The sequence below is a fragment of the Gymnodraco acuticeps genome, unplaced genomic scaffold, assembly GCF_902827175.1.
Source record: "Gymnodraco acuticeps unplaced genomic scaffold, fGymAcu1.1, whole genome shotgun sequence".
Classification (NCBI taxonomy): Eukaryota; Metazoa; Chordata; class Actinopteri; order Perciformes; family Bathydraconidae; genus Gymnodraco; species Gymnodraco acuticeps.
The window spans coordinates 3,286,234-3,310,603 of record NW_022989977.1 but is presented as its reverse complement, the minus strand read 5'-3'; the positions used below and the strand labels follow the sequence as shown (position 1 = coordinate 3,310,603).

Genomic DNA, 24,370 nt, shown 5'->3' with positions numbered 1-24,370 from the left:
TACGGCTGCGTTAAAAGGGGGAGATGCTGCATGCTATTCCCGCTGCTTCAGCTCTCCCTCCACACTCCAGTTGATGCATTATTTTTGAGAGCTACTGCTCCAAATCAACACTCATTTGACCCGGTTGACGTGTTCGCGACGACTCCAGCGTCTAATCCGCGCGTCCTTTTTTTCGCGTAAACTCGTGAGGAAGGGATGCGCCGTCCAACATTCATGATTGAATAAAGGCAGAAATCGATACGTTAGTTTATATGTGGGATTGCATAGATATGAGTTGGACTGCAGGATTGAAAACTTGAGCCGGGCTGTAGCGTGTCCTCACATGGTGGCTAGTAAAGGCTGACTGAACTGTGTTTGACTTTGTCCCGAAAATATCCAGCATGCCTTGTCAAATTAACCATGCAATACTCAGAATTATACGCCGACCTTATAGATTAATCGTTTCGCTAAACACTTGCAATTAAAAGTAAATCGTTGGCTCACATCATATCTGCAAAACTCAACGTTGAACCCAACTCAATTCTGCGTAAAGGTGCCGGACACGTGTTGAGTTCACTTACACTTTAGTTCTCACATGAAATAAGATTGTCTCGGTTGTATCGCTGCAACACCGGTTCATCTCACCTTGAATCATGCCGGGGATGTGGAGAAGTCCTCCGCGGGTAACTCGCACAGCCCGCGGGCAGGCAGTGTTCCTCCTTCGGGCATCTCTCATCGTCCTTCTCCTCCTCTGGCCACGGCCCTCCGCAGGCAAGAAGAAGCTGTACATCGGAGCGCTGTTCCCCATGAGCGGAGGCTGGCCCGGCGGGCAGGCGTGTATGCCCTCCGCTCAGATGGCCCTGGACCTGGTGAACAACCGGAGCGACATCCTGCCAGACTACGAACTGGAGCTCATCCACTACGACAGCATGGTGAGTGCATGTGGAGGAGAGTCAGAGGAGGTGCGCACTTAAGTGATGTGTGGTGTCATCCAGTGGGATCTAATCATCTGCCCCTCACATTACATCGTACTCTTTCTTTGTACTGCTGGATATCATTTTTCATCACATTTTCATTGTGATGCTTTCTTTTGAAACCATATATCTGAAATGATTATATTCTACACCCTGGTTTTTCTCTGAAATTGCACTCTGCCAAAACAACAGGACTGGCTCCCTTTTTCTTTTTTCAAGGAACACCTTTTCCCAAGTCACAGATCTCAAGAGCAGCTTTCATAAAAAGGTCACCCGGCCTGCTGATAACTAACCCTCGAGTCCCCCCTCGGCTTCACTAAGGGGGGGGGGGGGCTGCCATGCCGTGTTCAGGGCTGGCTTAGTGCTAAATTAACAAACACACCTCCTGCTTGTTGCTCATTAATCATTAATCATGGTGGTATTTTAAAATGTCAGCATTATCAGCCATAAATCCAATATCCGCCCCCTGACTGGTTTCATTTCCCCTCGCTGCCCCATATTACCCCCACTACTACTGACATGTAATCAAAAGGCACATTATTTATCTTAGTGAAGCTGCCTGTCCTCATTCTTATTCTGAAAGTTTCCCCCCAAAAAAGAAACCATTCTGCTCAACACCAGGATGAGTGGAGATGCATGAAAACAATTACTGGAGATCCCCCCTGTCTCCCCTCTTGAGGGTTATTATCAATCATGCTGCAGGACAGGAGCCTGGAGGGTGGCAGAGGCACCAAACAGTTAACTGTACTGGGACTGGTTAGAAATCTGCTACCAGCTTTATTCTGATTGGTGTACAAGGCTCTGCATTGGAATCCTGTTAAACAGAATAGCAGGGAGAGAGAGCAAATGTGAGTGTGTGTGTGTGTGTGTGTGTCTGTGTGTGTGTGTGTGATAGAAAGAGAGAGAGAGAGAGAGAGAGAGAGAGAGAGAGAGAGAGAGAGAGAGAGAGTTGGCATGGCAACACAGTTACTCTTGAAGCAAACCACAGAAACAAATAAGGTTTCAGCTCTGTGAAAATACGTGTGCAAATTCATATGCTGGATGTATGCAGCTGATAATACAGTGCATGCTTTATCACATTCTGTTCTGCATACACCTTGTTCCTTGCTATCAAATGCTAAACAGATCAAGTGTGTGTGTGTGTGTGTGTGTGTGTGTGTGTGTGTGTCCTGATTACAAGTGTACTGAAGCAGGCAGCTGCAGATATAGCTGCCATAAACATAAAGATGAAGAAATGGCATGAACAGATTTCATAGGGATTGGGAAACATCACTCCTCGCGCTTCAGGAGTCAGTGGCGCCTCCGGCTCGATAACTAGATGCAGATCCTTTGAATAGAACAGCTCAAAGAGGCTGGTATAACATTGTGAGAGTGACGCTGGTTAATTCCTTGAATTAAGTCAAGGGGGAATGTATTGCTCCTGCTCTGGCTACAGTGTGTTTGGAATGATTTTTTTTTTTTTTTACCTTCTCATTGCAAACACTTTTCACCTGGCTGGAATAGTAATGAGGATCTTACTCTCTGAGAGGCAGAAAAGCAATTATTAGAATAGGGATTAATTAGCTATGATATTTACATGCAGTTAATACGTCTCATTCCTTTCGAGTTGGTCACCTTGGGAGCCCAACTCTTTGTTTGACTGTGAGATTAAGACAAGGGCGTAACTGGCCCTTTGTTTGCTTGCATCTCAAGATCAAGGTTGGAGGAGCGTAATTATGCAGGAGGAACTTTTATTGCGTCTTTAAAGTCTATCAGTAATATTAAATACAACAAAGGCATTCAAGTTTGACATAGATTTAGGCAAACGGGTGCCTTTAACACACATTCCCACACCAGTTCTTTACCATTTAGGGTTGGAGGATCAAGCGATGTCCTCAGCTTGTTCAACATCATACAATATTCATGAATCTCAACGCTTAATCCCAGCCTGTCTCTTTAATGGATGCAGATACCCTGTGGTAGCAGAACGGCTTGTTTCTCTGGCTATTCTGGCGACAGCATCAGACTATTTACAGCCTTCTGAGATACACACACACGCACACACACACACACACACACACACACACACACACACACACACACACACACACACACACACACACACACACACACACAACACACACACACACACACACACACACACACACACATACACACACACACACATACACACACACACACACACACACACACACACACACACACACACACACACACACACACACACACACACACACACACACACACACACACACACAGACCACACAGACAGACAGACAGACAGACCCATACACACACATACAGTTCTGCAGACACACACTCTCTGCGCAGGCCGTTGCCATGGATATATCAAAGCCGAGACTGCAAACTTTGATCAATTATTAACAGTGATGGAGTGAGACAGTGGAGATACAGCGAAATGGTGAAACGAGGTGCTTCCCTCACTTCCACCCTTTATTTTAATTGGCAGCCGTGACACTGTTTCCCTATCCACTGTGGCATAACCAGTATTCATCACTGGCCCTCCTCATGCATGTCATGCACTGGCATACAGGCCTGGAATCGGGTGCCAGTCGTAATGATGAGGAAATGATGAGATGTAGCTGCGCATGCTTTGAGTTGCAATACATAGGATGTCCCCCAGGCCCCTATGTTATCCCCTCTTCACACTCTTTTATATTATTCTATCTGTAGTGTAATTAGAGAGTGTATCATGACGAGCCAGTATCTTCTCCCTCTTCCCCGAGCCCAGGGCACCTTCACTGTCTTTCAAAGGTTCTCGCAAACAGGGTTTTACTGATTGGAAAGGCTACATAGGCATGTTAACATCAACACTGATATTGGCTCAGGGAATTTCAGCACCAAGGACAGCAACAAAAGCGATTTTGTATCACATGTGTGTGTACGTGTAGCTGTATGAGGGCTTTTTGTATGACCATGTACACACACTTGCACTAATCTCTGTGTGTGTGTGTGTGTGTGTGTGTGTGTGTGTGTGTGTGTGTGTGTGTGTGTGTGTGTGTGTGTGTGTGTGTGTGTGTGTGTGTGTGTGTGTGTGTGTGTGTGTGTGTGTGTGTGTGTGTGTGTGTGTGTGTGTGTGTGTGTGTGTGTGTGTGTGTGTGTGTGTGTGTGAACGACAACGGGGGCCATCAATCGAGGCACTCTCATGACATGAGCCAAGGAGGGCTAGAAAATGAAAGTGAAAATGGTGATGACTCCAGGGGGCTGTAGAAGACCTCCAAGAATAGCAGAGATTTCTCAACCTTTATGGCATACCTGCCAACAAGCCTGTTTGCTCTCTTTTTTTTTTTCTTAAGGGAGCCTGTGTGCTTTTTCATCCTTTACTTCCCCGTGTTTCCTTTGTGTAACCACAAGGTTTCATTTCTTTTTAGCCATAGATGCTCTTCAATGATGAAAAGGTTCAGGTATGGACGCTGATTGTGTTGTGTCCAAGAAAAGGCCTTCGATATTTATAACTGAAAGGGATCAAACTACTGAATGAAGTCAAGTATAAGCTGTTGCTTTTGTATGCCTTTCATACCTTTTTTAAAATCTTGCATTTGAGGGACATTTGATCCCTTAGGTTCAAACGTACTTAAAACAGTAGATTTATTGAATATGTGAATATTGAAGGTGATCTAAGGATGTTAATCCACTAGTTGCGGTTTGTCTAATTGACCTGCCTGTATCGATATTTAAGCATTATACATGGTTGCCAATTTTGATACTATGAAGAAAATAATAGGAATTAAACAACAAGGTAAGATAAGATGGACTTTTATTAATCCCCCGTGGGGAAATTGTTTCTCTGCATTTAACCCATCCTAGTGTAGGAGCAGTGTGCTGCCATTTTGAACGGCGCCCGGGGAGCAGTGTGGGGAACGGTGCCTTGCTCAGGGACACCTCGGTAGCACTTGGTCTTGCCGGGACTTGAACTAGTGACCTTCCAGTTGCCAAGCCAAGTCCCTATCGACTTCGCCACCACCGCCCCAGTTCAGGTCATTTTCTTGGTGAAAGTACTTAACTTTCCTTTAAGAGGTCAGAATCTTCACATCTTTAATACCCTTACTGGAGAGGTTACATATTGGGTTTGTTTGTTGGTCTGAATGTCAGTATGCTTACATAGAAATCACTGGCCTCGTATAATAAAAGTGTGGATGAGTGACGCATGGGCCAAGAAAAACCCCATTACATTCTGGAGTGCAAACCATGGGATGATACACTAATTATTGTACACTTTGGTTAACTCTGTGAGGTAGAGCATGGCCGTGGCAAATGTCTGCAATCTCCAAGTGCTTTTCTAATTTAATTCTAATTTCTAAACATGTTATACGCAGCTAGTAATTTGGAAAATGTAAGCAAGTAAGCATGTTATTAAAACCTGTGAGGTTGGATGGTAATAATAACAGATATGATTACATAATTCAAAGATAATCAGCGTAGATGATGAATTACACTTCATCAGGGTATAGTTTGAAAAAAACAAAACGAGGCTAACAAGCTTCTTCTCAGCATGCAGCCAGCGCTCAGCCGCAGGGTCAGTGAACACAACCTCATCCTTAAACAACCTTCGGGAAAGACAGTATTTCAAATGAAAAAAAGAAGCTGTATGCATCACATGATTAGTTAACACAGCAATTTGTTTTTATTAGGAACAGGCTGATTTTACCCAGAGGAGGAAGGGATCTGTGAAATCAGCTGCTCTAGTGATTGATTGCCGGAAGGAGAACCTGCAGTCCCTCGGCCCCACATGGCGACACACTGAATTAGTATTTTACAGGCATGCACTCCGAAACCCCTTAGGACGATATTAAGATAATTTGATGTCGTCAAATAAGGAAATTCATGTACGTAATTGTTTAGACAAATATGTGGTTGGCGTTATGTTAAAACAAATGATCTAGCTCAACATTTCGGGCACTTGAGTATTTTTGAGACCCTTATCTAATGATACATATTGTTATTGACCACATTCATGTAACTTTTGACAGTACTACCGATCATTAAGTTCTACATATGACACATTTCTTGTTAACGTTAAAAGTTGTTCGTTTTGTCATATAACAAAATAAATCTTTAAAAAGGTGTAAAAACATTCACAGAAAATTCTTCTACTCATTTAATTATTTGTCATTTTTCTGTCCAACTAACCAAATCTCTCTCCATTACCTGCCATCAAAGAGTTGAGATTCATTCTTCACTTTGAACATACATAACTGTGACATAGCATCTTTTTTACTCGAGGTGTTCTTCAAGCTCTTTTCTAAAACGTTCAAGTGTGTCCACTTTTCTTTGAAATGTCCTTTTCAGGGAACCCCACTGATATTACAAATTGAAATCTAAAGGTGTGAAGAGCTGCACCCTCCTCATCTTTGCTTGAAGCTTGAGGCTATATTAGCTGCTACTATGCTAACATAACACAGCAACTCTAATTGAACTGTCACTAGATGAGTTGAATTGTGGGTAATGTAGGCACCAGGTTTTGACAAGAAAGAAGAATGCTTCTAATGAAAGATATCTCTGGTTCTGCTGCTCGGTTTTGATCTTTTTGTGAAATCATCCATCGTGAGTCTTACTATTCAATAGCAATGCTTAATCCCCTGCTTTTTTAAGACAATGATACTGGCTCTGGTGTCAGCTAGTAGGTGCTTTAGGTTATAATACTTAATGACATTTAAGGACATTTTTACCGGCCTCAACCCCCCTTTACACCGAATCTGGCTCTAATCAATGTGCAATTATGTGTCATCAAATAACACGTACCCACAAATAACTGCAAGCTTCAAAATATCCTTTCAGGAAATGTAAAAGATGGCAAAGAATTATTTATAAAGGCGCATTGGTGGATGGTTTGCAAAGTCCTTGTTTTCAAAAGTTATTAATTAGGGCAGACGGCAGCAGAAGGTGTTGCTAAACTCCACACTTTGATATAACTCTGCTGGGAGAAATCCACCAATCTTTAGTGTCAAAGATTAATAAAGGAACGGAAGCAGGTTTCCTTCACAGTTAAGACTCTGCGATGCCCTTTTCTCCTGCTATGGACCCCTCACAGTATTATCTCCCTGTGTGGGGGGGGGGGGGGGGCCTCGCTCCCACTGAATCTGCGCCTATGCAGGAGCTGTTACAAATGCTGTGACCTTTTCTATAGTATACAGTGATCGCGCTGATGACATGGACAGTTAACACAAACATGTCCTAAAGGTCTTTATGTGGTCTTATAAATAAAAGTACGTTGAGCCGAATTTCCCAGTTGGATTCGGACCAATAAAGAAAACCGTATGGAGACTGTAAGGGTAGAAAGTCAGCAGTCAGAGCTCTCCTTTAATTGGGTTCAGATTGAATTATCTATGTGCATGACAACATCCTCACTTTTCTCTGCGATGACATGACACCCCTATAATTCAACCCAATCTAGAATGAATGGAAAACACATCAATCAATAAGAAGGGCAGCTATTCCCCACATTCCCTGGTGGTGATTACCTCTTCACAAAGAGCAGAGGGCGGCCTCACAGAGACCATTCAGACGCTCAGACAAACACCCCGATTAGGAGCCATATTGGTCGCCGCCATCATCGGCCGCGGTCCGATCGTTTGTGACACTCATCTGGAGTGTATTTTTTTTACCATGTGCGTGTTTGTGTTTGCGAGCCACATCTTCTTTTCCATGGTGAATCATTAGATGTGTCAGGCCAGTTTATCAGTGACTCTGATGAGCGGTGCAGCGGTGACGGCCTGTCGGTAATCTGGCCGGCAGAGCTGTGATGGATCATTCCAGCCGCACTCTCGCCACCTCGACGCGCTGTAAATGACTTTATTGGAGGCTTGTAATGACTTGTGATGTGCTGCTGTGGTGCTCCTCGGCTCTCTTCTGTCTGGCTCCAGCCTGCCTCTTCTGTTTTGATCATGGAGCAGCCTGTTGTGTTTTCATGATACACATTGGCTACGTAGACTTTCGTGAACTCTTTTTTCATTGCTTCCTTCAGCTTATCTTTTCCCTTCACATTTGCATATGTGTGTTTGCTGCTCTCTGCTTTTTTTTGGTGCCATTTGCCTTTGCTTGATCTCAACCTTGTCTGTTTTATTTTAATTTCCCTTACTCCTTAATTTGTTTTGCCTTTGTATCTGTCTTTTCCTATCACATTGGCCTTTTAGTCGCTTCCTGCTACATTTCCCTTTCCTTTATCTACTCTCCCCTATTTTCTTCTTTCTGTTAACAGCCCCCACCCCCCACAATCCATTCCTCATTTGCTCCAAACCCTCTGCTCTCATTCCATCTGTTTCTCTAACCCTTATCTGACCCATTTCCCTCGCTCTGACCCCCCCCCCCCTTTCTCTATCCCTCTTTCGGTCACCTCCAGTAATTTCTCATCCTTTTTTATCGATCCGCCCATCCCATCTGTTCATCCGCCCGTCCATTTAACACTCTTGTCACTTTGTCCTTCCAGTGTGACCCAGGAGAAGCCACCAAGTTGCTGTATGACCTTCTGTACACCGAGCCCATCAAGATTGTGCTGATGCCCGGCTGCAGCGGCGTCTCCACGCTGGTGGCCGAGGCTGCTCGCATGTGGAACCTCATAGTGGTGAGTGTCCTTCACTGTTTGTACCTAAGGGCACACTTTCTGCACATTTTCGCCATCCCCTGAGATGTTCAATTTGTGAAGGTGGGGGGCTTTCGGAGAGACGTGACCTGCCGCTCCAAAATGTGTGTTCCTTCTCATGGCAACACATATTTTAAGATTCAGCTCATATAGAGTAGTGCAGGGTTGACGTATTTACCCGGAAGTAAGCTGTGCTCGGGTTCCCTCGACAAAAAGCAATGGGATTTCTCCATAGGATTTTGGAAAATAGCTGGAATAAGGTCTGTGGAAAACGAACCTGTTTGATAAATGCACGTTTTGTTCAGCCGGATAATCTCCACATGTCTACCCTACTTTTATAATTTTCTAATCATAAAACCAGAAGTAAAATGCTAACGTTATGCTATAAACGAACTACAGCCGAGTACAGCAGGGTCGCACGACTTAAACGTCACGCCAACTTGAGATCGATATTCAAAAATACAGTTTCAAAATGTTCACAGTTTGCAAGAGCGCAGGTACTTGCTTTCAAGCAGAACAGGGCAAACAAACTTAGCGGGAGTGTTTACTGTTCGGTGTAATGACGTACAACGTCCTCGACAACTTCTGTAGTCCTAACAGCCACTTGGTAACAACCATCGTTTTTCAGACACGTAAACTCTTCAGAAATCACCAGTGGGGTCACTGCTGATGTATTTAATGTCGTAGAACAAAACGTGATCCGTCTCTTAAATTTGTGTCAAACACAGACCTTATTTTGAGTGGTAAAATGCTAACTCACTTCCGGGTTTTAGGTCTCGTCACTGCACCACTCTATCATTTAAATATATAATGTTATCCATCACAAATAAATATCTTTTAATCCAATTAAATATCACAGAAAGCAGATGGTCCTCATAACTCCAGAACATTTTTTAAATAGTAGTTTCCCCACTATTAAAGTACTCCAGTGATAGTTGTCCGTGTACACATGAGTACATTGCAAACAGGAATTCCCATTAGCGTATTCGGCAGACTTTTAGTGGCACCTCAACTGAAAAAACTGAAACGTTGACTTTAATTAAATGTATTATGTCAACAGATTTCACATAACTGGCAAAGTTTAAATACAACATTCAACTTAATATTATTACTTTCAACTAACATAATACCGTTATGTGACATCTGTTCATATACTACACTTAATTAAAGTCAACGTTTCAGCTAAATATAGGCTATGTTGGGGCGGGGGGCTTCATTGCCAAGTATGGAAAAAAACGTTTTTAACCCATCTGCACCGCTTTAAACCACTGCCAAAAAATGCATCAGTTTAAAGCGTCTGCTCACTTTGACTGCAAAGGAAGAAGACCCATTTTCTCAATTACCTCTGGTGGGATCCAATCATGTAGATAGTTTTGGTTTAGTGGTTTCAGTTTCTGAGATATCCCCGAGAGATGTCAGCCGCTGCACCGACAACAATACCTGTGAATGGGATTTTGTTTGTGGGATTTACAGCATTGAGAAATGACATTTAAAAAAAATCTGCCGCAACATCTTTTTCCAGTATCCCTGTTGCTCTGGAAAATCCACAGAGCACACTGTCAACAGTTTTCATAGGGACTATTTCTTTAGCAGAAAATTGACAAGCTTTCGCAGCAAGGTCGGTTGCTTCACCTCCACTGTATTTAGTTTGAGGTTGAAAAAGAGTGATATGTCAAAACCTGAACACATAAACATGACAACATCCTGCATGGTAGCTCTGTATGAATGCACACATTTGGACTTGGTCCAAAGCAACTTAAATAACGGCACTGAGCCTCCGCAGGGATCAAGAGCGAGATTACTAACAAACAGCTAAGAAGACAACGTTGCTTCTCATCCCATGTCCTTGTCTCTGTGCTGTCCTTGACTAAAGTCTTCTAGAGAAGGATTTCAACTAATGACAAACAAAACGTGACATCTAAATCTTTAACTATGTTGGCTTGTCCTTCTGTTTAAAAGTAGTCTTTCTTGTGCAACATACAATGTATTTAAAAGATGGTTGAGAGCAGACATGCATCTCAATCATGATCCCTTGTACATATGATCATTAGGTTCCCCAAATCAATGCTGTAGTTGTTTATTGATTTTGAAGTATTTCACACTGCACTTTAAATCAATCAGCGATGACACTTTACATGGCAGTTCCACAATACTGCACTGACAGCAGCACCACATTCAGGACAACACATACTGCATAATAATTCATTTATAATAAATACAAACACATCCCAGATCAGCAAGAGATGTCTTCTGCTGCCGTCATTTTTTCAAACACTGCTGCTTTTTATGCCTTTACGCCAGTTATTTTATTTTGTTGATCTCATTCTCTGTCTTCTCTTGATCTGCCTCTCTGTCACTCACAGTGCTCTGCTTATTAGCTTTGTCCTATAATTGAAGTTTCATCTAGAGATTAGTCATCGGGAACAATCAGTTGTAGTGGTTGGCATCTGCCCCTCTTTCTGGTTTCTGTTCTCTCTCTCTCGTTGTCACCCTTTCTTTCCTCGTCATTAAAAACTCTTTTCCACATTTTGCCTCCTTCTTTTCCCTGTCTTCCGGTCGCTGCCTGGAGCTGGCCTTCTCTATTATAACAGATCATTTTTCCTTCTTTCCTTCCTTCCTTCCATGTCTGCCGTCTTTCTCTCCCACTCTTAATTTCCGCCTCGTTCCGTCAACTCGAGCAGTTGATTCTCCCCACACACAAAGGGATCCGTCTCTCTTTACTACACGCCACCACTGGCACAACCTCCTAACCGCCACACTCAATTATTTTTGGTACGCTGCCTGCCTGCAGAAGCTTCCTTGCATGTCAAACAGCCTCATCAGGGAGGCAAAAGCAACATCCGTTTCTGGACGCTGATCAAGAAGTGGCTCTCAATCGGCTTCTCATGGGAAACTGTTCATTTGATCCCCCATCTCCTTTTATAAAAGCAATGTAAGCCAAAGACATGCATTGATGTACTACTAGGCTGCTGGAGAACGCTGAGAATCAAGAGATATTGTTTGTCGTTTTTTGCGAAGCTTCAATGCGGAACTTTTTCAGTTGCAGAGTGCTGCTAACATCCGTCTATTTCTGCTGCAGAAGCTTTTGCTCCGTTATGTTTTTGCCACCGTTTTTGTGTCTGTTTTATTTGAGTGTTAACACGGGGGAAATGCGTCCTAAAACCCGGATGTAAACTCCTTCCGGTTCCTTTGTCAAAAACGCAATGCAATTTCTCCATAGGATTTTGGAAAATAGCTCGAAATAAGGTCTGTGGTTGACACACATTTAAGAGACGGATCACGTTTTGTTCAGCCGGATAATATCCACATGTCTATCCTACTTTTATAATTTTGAAGCATAAATCTAGTCGCAAGAAGCAAAAATGCTAACGTTATGCTATAAAGGAACTACAGCAGGGTTGTTGCTTCAACGTCACGCCAACTTAAGATCCATATTCAAACATACAGATTGTAAATGGCACAAGTTGAAGCGTTTGTTTGAACAGTTTGCAGGAGGCAGGTACTTGCTTTCAAGCAGAACAGGGCAAACAAACTTAGCGGGAGTGTTTTACGTGTTCGGTGTAATGACATACAACGGCCTCGACAACTTCTGTAGTCCTATTCAGCCAAATGTTATTAACAACCATCGTTTTTCAGACACGTAAACTCTTCAAAAATCACCAGCGGGGTCACTGCTGATGTATTTAATGTCGTAGAACAAAACGTGATCTGTCTCTTCAATTTGTGTCAAACACAGACCTTATTTGGAGCTATTTTCCAAAATCCTATGGAGAAATTGCATTGCTTTTTATCGAAGGAACCGGACGTGGTAAAAATGCTAACTTACTTCCGGGTTTTAGGACGCGTCACTGCGGTTCTCTATTGATTGACATGTATGAATTGGCTCCAAATCGTGTACAGCCTTTCTGCTGATTATAGTATATTGCTAAACTATAGCTATTGTAATTCTTATCATTTTAACATGCTATGTGCAGCCTCACAGAGCTGTTATAATGGCAGTAAAATAACAAGCAAAGTTCCATCTACATGCTCTGAATAAACCCATCTATGGTGCTAAAGATTATTTACAGCAAAAGAATTGTGTGTGTGTTGTGTGTGTGTGTGTGTGTGTGTGTGTGTGTGTGTGTGTGTGTGTGTGTGTGTGTGTGTGTGTGTGTGTGTGTGTGTGTGTGTGTGTGTGTGTGTGTGTGTGTGTGTGTGTGTGTGTGTGTGGTGTGTGTGTGTGTGTGTGTGTGTGTGTGTGTTGTGTGTGTGTGTGTGTGTGTGTGTGTGTGTGTGTGTTGTGTGTGTGTGTGTGTGTGTGTGTGTGTGTTAGACTCAAAATAAACTACAATAGCTGTGAACACGTCACCCAGTGCAGTGGTGTGTCCCATTGATAATGTGTTTTTAGACAACAATGCAGCTGTCACACGGATACTTTTGTTTTTGGACAATGTTCTCCCTGTTTCTGTGTTTTTTGCCATTACCGCCCTTTCATGTTAGATTCCTCTCATTGCCCACCTGCCCTCTACGAAATCCCGCCAGTCAGCTCTTCCATACTGTATAACCTCATTATCCTCCTTCTTGCCCAGTCATTTGCCGGATCATCTCATGTTCTTCCCAGTCTTCCTTCCTTCCTTCCTTCCTGGTCTCACCTTCCCTGACATATCCTCTCTCACAGGCAGCCTGCAGGAAACACATAACATATGCTGACCATTTGCAAATTGGCTGCTGCAACACTACGCTTCCACTATAATCAATGAAGCTGGCTACACCATGCGTGAGAGCAGCGCGTAAGTGGTGCTAATGCGCCACCCATATCTGCTCTACAGGCATAAAAATAGGCCAGTCACCTATTTATTTTGTTCACGCAAGGTGTGCACAGAAATGGGTCAAAATCTCAATATTTATTTCTTTTTATTAAACTTGATCTGCCTTTTGCCATTCATTTTGCTAGCATCAGCTGGAAATTCCTCTGCAAATCGGTCCCTTACTTAGATTACTGCAGTCTGTAGATTCAAGATTCAAAGGTTTTATTGTCTTATGCACAAAGCTACAGTGTAGAAATGGCAATGAAAGTCTTCTGACATGAGTTCAATATTAAATTGAATAATGTTCATTAAGACAAAATTAAAACGGTGTAGAAATTAACCTACCCATATTACAGAAACTTGGTGGAAAATACCTTTTATAATTACCCTTATTTACGTGCTGGCTCACAGCCAACTGTGCTTCCTCCACAAACTGAATGAACAACCCAACAGAATGTCCAAAGCAGTGTCTGTGTCTCACACACAGACACTGCTTTGGACATTCTGTACGTGCTTCATGTGAAACCAGTCAAAAGACACTTTTCTACGGTGCATCCATTACATCTTCAAAGTGTTAGTTTTCCCTTGCTGACTTATTATCTATGCAAAACTATAGCACGGGGAAATAACCGATGAAGCTTTTTTCTACTCGGGAAATACTTGTTAATAGCATCAATTCATTGCTGGTTTTGATCGTTTTGTGTAACTAAAATATAAAAAATAACCTTCAAAATTAACCTCCCTGCGTATTCTCAAGTATGTTATAAGCCCCTTTCATATTTATTACTGAGCATATGTCAGACAAAGAAGACCGTTTGATGCTGTGCCCAGGTCAGCTGTCACTTCCTCTATATTTTACCTCCCATTGTATCGATGCCTCCGTCTACCTCTTCCCACAGGAATTAATAATTGTGGTCCACCTTTGACATGACATTTGTCATCTAACGTCAAGCCCCCTCTCGCTCCCATTGGTGAACATCCCAGGGCTTTGTGGGTAATGGGGCTGAGATGACACATGGAGAGGAGGCTCTACTCTCTGTAATGGCTCCCTAAACTCCAGGGTTCTGTTTTAAAGGATGAGGATTTCATTTCCAGTTGTCACTATGAAACGAATTGTTTGAAGAACAAGCCTTTTCCCTGTTTGTGTCTTCATTTTCATCATCCCTCATCCCACACACATCTTAGCTGTATGTGTCTTGTGGGAATTAAAAGGATATGGGTCCAAATGAAAGAAACAGATAATCAATCGTGCTACTGTTTGCAACAACAATAATTATATCCTTCTTTTATTTGTTCTGTTTGTAATAGCAGAATGTGTCATCACAATTTCATGGCAATGTAGGCATGCAAAACCCTGCAGGAAGTGTCTTATTTCTTATTGAAATTACAGTGTTTATCACCATACCTGATAAGCCGGAGGGGAGCTGAAAGGATGGAGCGGTTGGGGATGAAAATGAAAAATGGGAGTGGGGATTGTCTCCCTGATTCTCTGTCTCTATGCTGGCTTTCCTCTGTGTTGTTTTCTGTTTGAACCATTCGCCTTCAAAGAACACTGTGTACAGGCGAGGAACAAGGACGTCCAGATTTGAATACATTTGGATTGAAGTCTGTTTAGTACCGATGCCTAGAATGACCCTTCAGAAGTATTTTTCCCCCCTAGACTTTTATATTCCTCCTGCCTGAGTCACTGTTTGCTTCTTACTCTATTCCTGTCTGTTTCCAGCTGTCCTATGGTTCCAGCTCGCCGGCCCTGTCCAACCGCCAGCGCTTCCCCACCTTCTTCCGCACGCACCCGTCGGCCACCCTTCACAACCCCACCAGGGTGCGGCTTTTCCAGAAGTGGAAGTGGACCCGCATTGCCACCATCCAGCAGACCACCGAAGTCTTCACCTCAGTCAGTACCTTTTATATTCTATGTTGGGGAATAATTTGCTCAGGTATTTAAACCTTTGACACAGTTCATCATTTTCTCCTCTCACTGTCTCCTTTCCCATGGCATCATTCTACGTCCTTGGGTATTGCTGCTATCTCTCTTTAGGAGGGGCAGCTTGTGCGCATTGTTGTTGCTAGTCTATGACAGAGCACAAGCTGCCAGGAGGTAGTTTATTGTTCAGGAAGGTAGGTTTCCTGGCGCACATTATTTTCTATGGACGACAGCTCTAGTTAGACTAAGGGTCCATATAGAGAGGCGAAGTCCCGCCCATCTACTTCCGACCCATGGGACCTTATTTCTGAAAAATTATGTATTGAAGTCAATGGAGAGAGAAAGATTATCTTTCGATCCCGTTTGAATTGTGCCACGAATTACACATATGAAGTTTGTCAATCTTAAAAAATTATTTCCATGTAAAAAAAGTCACAGTTTGTCGTAAAACTGTTGAAATATAAGACTATGAAAAATACGCAACTAGAAAGACTACAAATCCCAGAATCCCGGTCCCGCATGCTGGCTCTTACGGAACCGACTAACTCCACTTGTGTGTGTACAGCTCTCAACATGCCCAGACTTTTAGTGATTTTCACCTCTTTTAATACTTTTCGCCTCATTCTGAAAGAAAGAAGTAAAATGTGCCAACGTGGTGACAGCCGTCTTGGTGTGTGGTGCGAGATGGGAGATGTAGTTCATTGAGCGGTTTCACACAAACAAAGTGTTACTTCACAGTTTTACGACACATTAAAAAAAAATTGACTTGCAAAATTATCTTTTAAATTGGCAAACATCATATGTGTCATTCGTGGCACAATTCAAACGGGATCGAAAGATAATCCTGCTCTCGCCATTGACTTCAATACATACTTTTTCCGAAATAAGGTCCCATGGAGGTCCACCGGAACAGGGACTTCGCCTCTCTATTGCTTTAGTCTCACTGATGAGGAATGTTGATTATTACGCTGCGAACAAGTTAAAACCTCGAGCTACAGAAGAGCTCTTCAGAATTGGTTTGGTAACCGCTGTGTCACCTCGTGGCGCACGACATGTCTTGTCAATTCTCCGGCCGCAACTCTAAATAAACCATCAGTGTTTGCCATCAAGTTCCAGCTCTCCTCGTGTCTCTCTGAGTTTCGTCTCCATTGCTTCAGAAGCTTCCATCACATTCTACTCTACTGCAACTTTACCTCTTCATACCTACACCTCACTTTTGTATCACTTTCTTTGGCTCCATCATTTTTGCGAAAGTGTCAGGTTGCCTTATTGCCTGCCAGCTTCTCTATGTTTGTTTATGAGAGCCGTTGTGTTCTCAGGCTATGCGATATTCCTTCAATCTCTCCAGGCGATTGAGGGAGGATTTTTGAAGTAATTTGTCGGAGTATTGGCTGTGAGAAATATTGATCAAGCAATACATCTCTCCCAGGCACGGTGGTCGATACCATGACACTTGGGTTGGTTCCTGTAATGGAGGTTAATTATCCTCCTCTCACATTCTTTCCTCCTTCTTCTCACATTCTTCTTTTCTGCTTTCACCTTGTGTTCAAATCTATTCCCTCCAATGCTGCCTCTCTTGTTTATCATACACACCCTCCTTCCATCTCTTGACATTTCTCATATACACTTCAGAATTTTTATTTTTGATCTCTTCGGACTTGGTTTCTTTTTTCTTTTCTTTTTTGGGTATGATCTCAGCCCGGCACCTCTCTCGGTTCAGCTGCCTTTCTAACCTCCCCCTCTCCCTGTCTGTCTCCCTCTGTCCTTCCCTTTCATCTGGCAGACTCTGGACGATCTGGAGCAAAGGACGAAGGAGGCAGGCATCGAGATCAGCGTTCGTCAGAGTTTCCTCACCGACCCGGCTGTCGCTGTCAAAAACCTCAAGGTGCTTTGATTACAAATTCACCTCAGCTGCTGGTCGTTTCTCCCCCTCTCCTTCCTCCTCCGGCTCACAGCTGCACATGATACCATTAGCATAGAGGCGATTTGATAGAGGAAATGAATGCACCATGCTAATTAGCAACTCCTGAACAGCAGTACGTGCAGTCCTGAGAAGCAGCAGGCACTTTGGCGTGCTGCGCTTCCACTTCAAGCTGTGCTGTAGTGAAGTTATATTCTGCTAGTGTAACTAAGCAATGTTTTGTTTTGATGTTTTGACGCAGCGCCAAGATGCAAGGATCATTGTGGGGCTCTTTTATGAGACCGAAGCCAGGAAGGTGTTCTGTGAGGTTAGTATATTTTTTTGAATTCCTGCTCAATTGATCCCAATAGACTGAACCTGGCGGGCTATTAGCTGAAAGTGAGCACTGTAATGAGCTGTTTGAGTGTCTGACTGTATTTCCTTGTTTTGTCCCTCAACACATCTCTGGGAATAATTATCTTATTTATAATTTCCACCCTTTCATCCACCCTTCGTATCTGGCTCCCTCTCTCCCTGCTGCTGCAGGTGTTCAAGGAGAAGCTCTATGGGAAGAAGGTTGTGTGGTTCTTGATAGGCTGGTACGCAGACAATTGGTTCAAGATCAAAGACCCAGCGATCGACTGTACTGTGGAGAACATGACGGAGGCCGTGGAGGGTCACGTGACCACCGAGATCGTCATGCTGAATCCTGAGACGGTCCGCGGCGTCTCCAACATGGTGGGAACTCACAAAACACTTTCATCTCACCCTCTACTATTCTATTTTTACTAGAGATATTTATTCATTCCTGTAATTGACAATAATATATTGTATTTTTGAAATTGAGTAAACTAATTGATAATGATCTCCATCACAATGCCAAATGTGACCTGCTCCATCGAAATCAGTCGCATTGACCCGAAGACACATTTTGAGCTGTATACACTGTTGGAAAGAGGATATTCCTAGCTTTCTAATGATATCAGGATTGTTGTTGTTCTCCAAATATTTAGCGAAATATGTCACATTATATAATGACTGTCACCGAGTCATCATTTTGAGAAAAAGGCCTTCAAAGTTTCCTCTTCTCTGGAATCCATCGATCTGATTGATTATTAGTGGAGCAAATGATCAAAATACTACGGAGGGAAGATATTTTTGTTTGGAGGGGAAGCTCGCGAGTGTGTGTCTATACGTGTGTGTGTGTGTTTGTGTAATTTTGCGTTTGTGTGTATTGTGTTTGTTTCCCGGGGAAACCACTCACGAGAAACACCGGCTGTTGTTGTGCCTGCAGTGATGTCAAGTTACTCCGTTATCCGCTTGTAATTATGCCGAAGCTTCAAAGTTGTATTTATCATCTGAATTTGCCGAAACAAGTTTAATATTCTGAAAGCCAAGACTTTGTTTAATTTAAATCAGATGAAAACAAACTGTAACGGACCCTGCCGTGTTATCTATGATTACTCTACGCTTACATTCATAATGTCAGCCGGAGGGGGGGGGGGCGGCGCTGCGGAAGAGCAGATTGCGAGTGAGAGGTGCCTGTCATCTTCCCTTTACAAGCTTCAAAAATGTATTTATTGTGTGATTTTGGAAATAAAAGTTTCATATTCTGAAAGCCAAGACTTTGTTTCTTTAAAATCAAACAAAACACCCGAACCCCGAAAAAATTGTTTTTTACATAAATCCACGTTTATTTTGAAATGAGCCGTTGCGACTTCCGACTGATTTCGATAGAGCGGGTCACAAATACATAAGGTTGTTAAGTACAATGCCATTTTTTTACGAGATTATACCGACATCAAATAGAGCACACCTGTACACATGGGAAATGAAGTTCTTAATAGTATTTCCCAAGGTATAAATACATGAAAATGCAAATACAACATATCAGACAACCTAAGGAACAATCGTTAAAGAAAGCTATCAGAAACCAACATAAATATAAGAAGTACAATTATGGAAGTAAATATTGCCAGAACATCCTTAAATCCTCTTGAAGCGCAACACCACTAACGGGGAATAAAAATAGCACCTGCCAGATGCAGGGTAAATGTGGCTGTGGCGGGTAAACATTTGGGTCATCCTAAATTAATCACGGATTAATGTTACATATATACCATATATCTTCCACTGACTCATACATAGATCTCAGAAGTGGCTGGTAGAAATGTTCAGTGACCTGCAACAGTGACAGGTGAGGAAAACAACGTTTAATAATCCATTTACATATTCTAATGGGGTACCATCCTGAGAAAAGAAACACTTCACTAGCTTCACGCTAATTATCACCAAAAGGTGTAAAGAAAAAACAGGGATTAAGTGCAGATAAAGTGCTAATTGTGTACCTCTAAGTAAAAAGTATTTGCAAATGTCACCAGAAAAACATGTTTATAATTAGCATGTTTGCGTGCTGATATTTAGTTTAAGCTCTGCTGCACCAAGTCAAGTCTCAAAGAGCTGCTAACGAACACTCATAGTCTTGTTTTATATTGAGAATAAAGGCAAAACCAAATACAAATAAATAATAAGCTCTAAAATGGTGTAAAATAATATATTTGTCCACTTCTCTCAGTTTTCCAGAGGTCGCTTGTCAGTCAGTCAGACACTGTGATGTCTTCCTCATTGGATTTTCTGTTCATTGTCTTTGAGCTCTTTTTATCTGTTCATTATAATTAACTCAGTTCTCTTTCTAACTATTCAGTTCTTCTTATCCGTATCCCTAACAAAAGTGTTCGGCCATTCATATAAAAGGATCAATTCCTATGAGATATTTATTTTTCTCCCTAGCTACAGTGAACTGCGCGTGACAGGAATTAATGTTATGTTTCATAAGAGGTAGAAAATAGATGTTTAATGTTGTCACACTCCTTCTGAACATCTTTCTTTATATTTGTCGCCCTTTGCTTCTCTTTTGCCCGTCGCTCTTCTCTGTTCGCCTCCTCTAATCCTCTTAAACTGTCTCTGCGTCTCTCTGTCTCCCCCATTGTTCGACCTTCTCTGACTCTGCTGGTCTACGGTGGATCATCTTTTTATTCTTCTTGTTTACCCACCTTTCCTTTCAGTTCTCCTTATCATTCCCACCTTTCCCACCAACACCCCCCCCCCATCTCTCCCAACACCCCTCCTTTTTCTCTCTAGCACTCCATCAGCAGCTGTTGTTTATATTCATACAGCACCTGCCGCTACCTGCTGATTCTGCTGTTGACGTGCTGCTCGATGGGTGATAAGAATTACAGCCTGAACTCATAGTCAATCTATTCAAATTCAATTTCCAGGTTTGAAATTGGCATTTTTCTTTTAGATAGAGCATTCAGGTGGAGCCGGTGTTCCAGTACTGTGGGTTTTGCAATAGCACATTGTCAGCTAGTTTTCAGTAGGTAGTGGCAGATTTAAATGCCAAATGCCAAGGTGGAATTTCAATGAGATGAATTTGACATACGTGAATTGGGGCTGTGTGGGCCATAATTGGCCTCAGAAATTCCACAGGGACGTCTGGATGATTTGTAGCTGTAATCTCCCGTCATGTAACCCTGCTTTTAGCGGGAGAGAACTCTCAATGGTACTAATTACAAAAAAATGCTTAAATTTACGAAATAAATACAATGACTGAATGTCTTTATTCTCAAATCCACCAAAAATGTTGGGGTGTTATGCTTACATTTAAATAACAAAACTAAACTGCTGCAAAAACTTTGGAGGTGTTTGGAATTGTTAGCTTCGGAACTAACCAGCTCCTTCACAGTCAGCAGGTGGTCTTGAGCATTAGTAGCATTTAATCACAGTCAAATAAAACGTACACACACTGCACAGATTTGCTACCACTGACTTCATACTCATTGCACACACACACACACACACACACACACACACACACACACACACACACACACACACACACACACAACACACACACACACACACACACACACACACACACACACACACACACACACACACACACACACACACACACACACACACACACACACACACACACACACACACACAAACAAACACTCTCCCTCACTCATTCTCTCCCTCAACCAAACCGCTGCACTAACACTCAGCATGATACCGTGGGCTGAAAGGAGATGATTTGCAGGTGATAGCAGATTGGCAGTTTGATGATATTATAATTACCAGCTCGCCATCACACACACCACACACACACACCCACACACACACACACACACACACACACACACACACACACACACACACACACACACACACACACACACACACACACACACACACACACACACACACACACACACACACCACACACACACACACACACACACACACACACACACACACACACACACTCACACACTCACACACACACACACACACACACACGCACACACTCCTTTCTCACTGTATTTTATTCTCTCTCTGTGTTTGTCTTTCTTTCTCTTTCTCATAACCGCACTTGCTAGTGTTCAACACAAACTTTAACATCTTCAATATACGTTGTAGTAAGATGCTTAGGCCTAGTGGGGGGTCGACTTAGGCCTGGCGGGTTGCCGCGGTTGCAAAAAAAATGGTGGAAACCCTGAGGTTTTAAGACGATTTCTTGAACAAAATAAACCACTTTAATCGGGAAAGTGTGGATTCATGTAGGCGTTACCCCATAAATCCTCCAGATCATCCACAACTCATTCCCTTTTACATTCTCCTCTTCTTTGCCATTGATTAGGCCTCACAGACACTTTATTGTCTTGTTTGAAGCATTGCATTTCTTAGGAAAGAGTTATCTGTGATATTCTTCCTGTCATGTCTCTTCCAGACGTCGCAGGAGTTTATCGCCGCCCTGATGTCTCGTCTCGGTGGTAAGAACCCAGAGGACACCGGGGGGTTTCAGGAGGCTCCTCTCGCCTACGATGCAGTGTGGGCTCTGGCCCTCGCCCTCAATAAGACCGTGGCCCCCCTGAAGGCCAAGGGTCGACGACTGGAGGATTTCAACTACAACAACCATGACATCACCTCCGAGATCTACAGGGCCCTCAACACCAGCTCCTTCGAAGGTGTTTCGGTAAGTTAGAAGGATGATAAAAAAAGAATTATAGATAATAAACAAATAATGTTTTTTTGCTCCTGTTAAGTTATTTATTATAAATCAAAATGCAATGTTTAGAAATAGTCCTTGTGGTAGGATAAAAGGACCAGAGTGTACACTATTTCAGGATGGAAATAGTTGAATATAGTGTAATTAATGTACTAATAACTGTTCACATGCATTCCCTGTACACCTCATTAGCAAGACTGTGACATCTACTGCAATCCAGAGCAGCAGCTCTTACTCATATTCTGCTTATAAGCTTCTGATGGTCAGTTTTTGTAATTTGGACTATCTGTTTATATCTTAAATCTTAATTCTCAGTTGTATTGCAGTGCACTGCATTATACTGAAAACTGTTTCTGGTCATCTTTCCCCCTCATGTTTTGTTAAATAGAGCATGTCAAAAATGATATGCACCTGTCAATATAATGCAGTCCAGTTCATCACCACTGCAAACTATATTACAACCTCAATAAAAGACATATAGTTAAATTGACACCTCTCGTTGTTAAGATTTGGCTGAGCTGTTGTAGTGTGTTGCATTAGATTCCACATTCTCTAAAGAGAACAAATATGTTAAAGACAATTTACCACTTATTTTTATCCATCATTTCTGTTAAGGATTACAAATGGGAACACTGCAAAAGTGCTACAGTGAGGTGTGTGTGAATGAAGTGGATACACTGTCAGATGATCAAACAGGTTGAAAACAAGCAAACTCTCTATCCAGGTTATATAAACGTATATATTAGGAGATAAAAACACATCAAAAATGTTGGTCAGAATATCCCATTTTACAAAAAGATTATATTTATTACCATATATTTTGCTGTTACCAACCAAAGCAAGTGTTTCCAGTCCTTGAGCAATTCAGAAGTGAATTTGTGTGGCCTTTCTTGGAATCTAAATGTGAATAAAAAGGACGAAAGGAAATCGTATAATCCTCGAAGCAAAGTGAAACGTACCCCTGACTGTGCCGCCAAGCAAAATGCATGTTTTTCACGTATATAAATAAGCTAATTCATACATTTGGCGCAAGATTGGCCCCATTCTATGCAAATGAGCATTATTGGAAAAACAAACATTCACAAATATCAGCACATATTGCAGTATCACTGAAAACACTTGAGTTGGTGGTACCTGAAGCACGTTTATAAGGGGTGTCACGCCCTGACTTTCTTTTGTTCTTTGCTTCAAATCATGCCATCTTCTTTTACAGTCCTAAGGTGTGCGGATAAAAACACCAGCAGCACTGACAGACTGGGATATTAAATCCTAAATATGATTTATCTCTGGCGCATAATAATTCAAAGCCTGCACCTCGTCTGTCAGGACCTGTAGCTTGCGGTCTAAACATTTCTGGTTTTTTTAGGCAACATTTATGCTTCGCCACATGGATAATTGCAATCACACTCTTAAAAAGGGAACATTTCTATTCATTTTATGGCAGTGTTTATGCAGTAGTACCATTACCACAATATATTTGATTTGGACCTTGAGATAAGAGCAGATAGTGTTTGCCTTTCTTGGAGCTATCAGCGGCTGCAATTCAACTCTTGTGAATTTGCCTGTAAGTGTATTTATCAAAATGTCAAGCTATTCCTTCAAGGAAGTAATTCATCATTTGCAGCAAAAAAAAATCCTTCCTCTCTTCTGTGTCTCAGGGCCAAGTGGTGTTTGACGCCCAGGGATCCAGGATGGCGATGACTCTTATCGAGCAACTGCAAGGTAAAACACTCCCATACTGTCCTCCCACAGATGTTGTTTTGAAGTAAACAATGTCACTTATTAATTTAAAGAAAATATCACAGCTGAGAGTTTCCCCTTATGTATCGATTGTTGCTCTCAGCTCATTTCAGAGCAAAGCCTCTTTTTTCGGTGAGGGATTGTTGCGGGCTTCTGTGAGATTGGTCTCAATATCCTATAATTGAACATGCGAATGGTCTGATGCAGGATTTTGTTGACTCAAGGCTTAACTCTAATTGGGCACAAACCTCAGTTTTAAGTCGCTTCTGGAACTGGCATCCTATTTGTCACCAGTGAGTTAATGAGTTTCCCCGCACAGGATAAGGGTGAGGATTATTTTCTACCTCTGTTCCCTTTGGCGTCCTAAAGGATGAGGATTTATAATCCTG

At 42.3% G+C, this 24,370-nt stretch overlaps 1 protein-coding gene across 1 annotated transcript in view; it reads left to right on the top strand.

Moving 5' to 3' along the window:
* Positions 1 to 24,370, top strand: part of gabbr1a (gamma-aminobutyric acid (GABA) B receptor, 1a) — a gene marked incomplete in the record, with an annotated part of 59,743 nt that overhangs the window by 8,693 nt on the left and 26,680 nt on the right. The window contains 8 exon segments of the mRNA XM_034211433.1: positions 751 to 911; positions 8,401 to 8,535; positions 15,067 to 15,237; positions 17,051 to 17,152; positions 17,430 to 17,495; positions 17,714 to 17,905; positions 21,963 to 22,208; positions 23,900 to 23,963. Of these exon segments, the coding sequence (XP_034067324.1) occupies positions 751 to 911; positions 8,401 to 8,535; positions 15,067 to 15,237; positions 17,051 to 17,152; positions 17,430 to 17,495; positions 17,714 to 17,905; positions 21,963 to 22,208; positions 23,900 to 23,963 (1,137 nt within the window).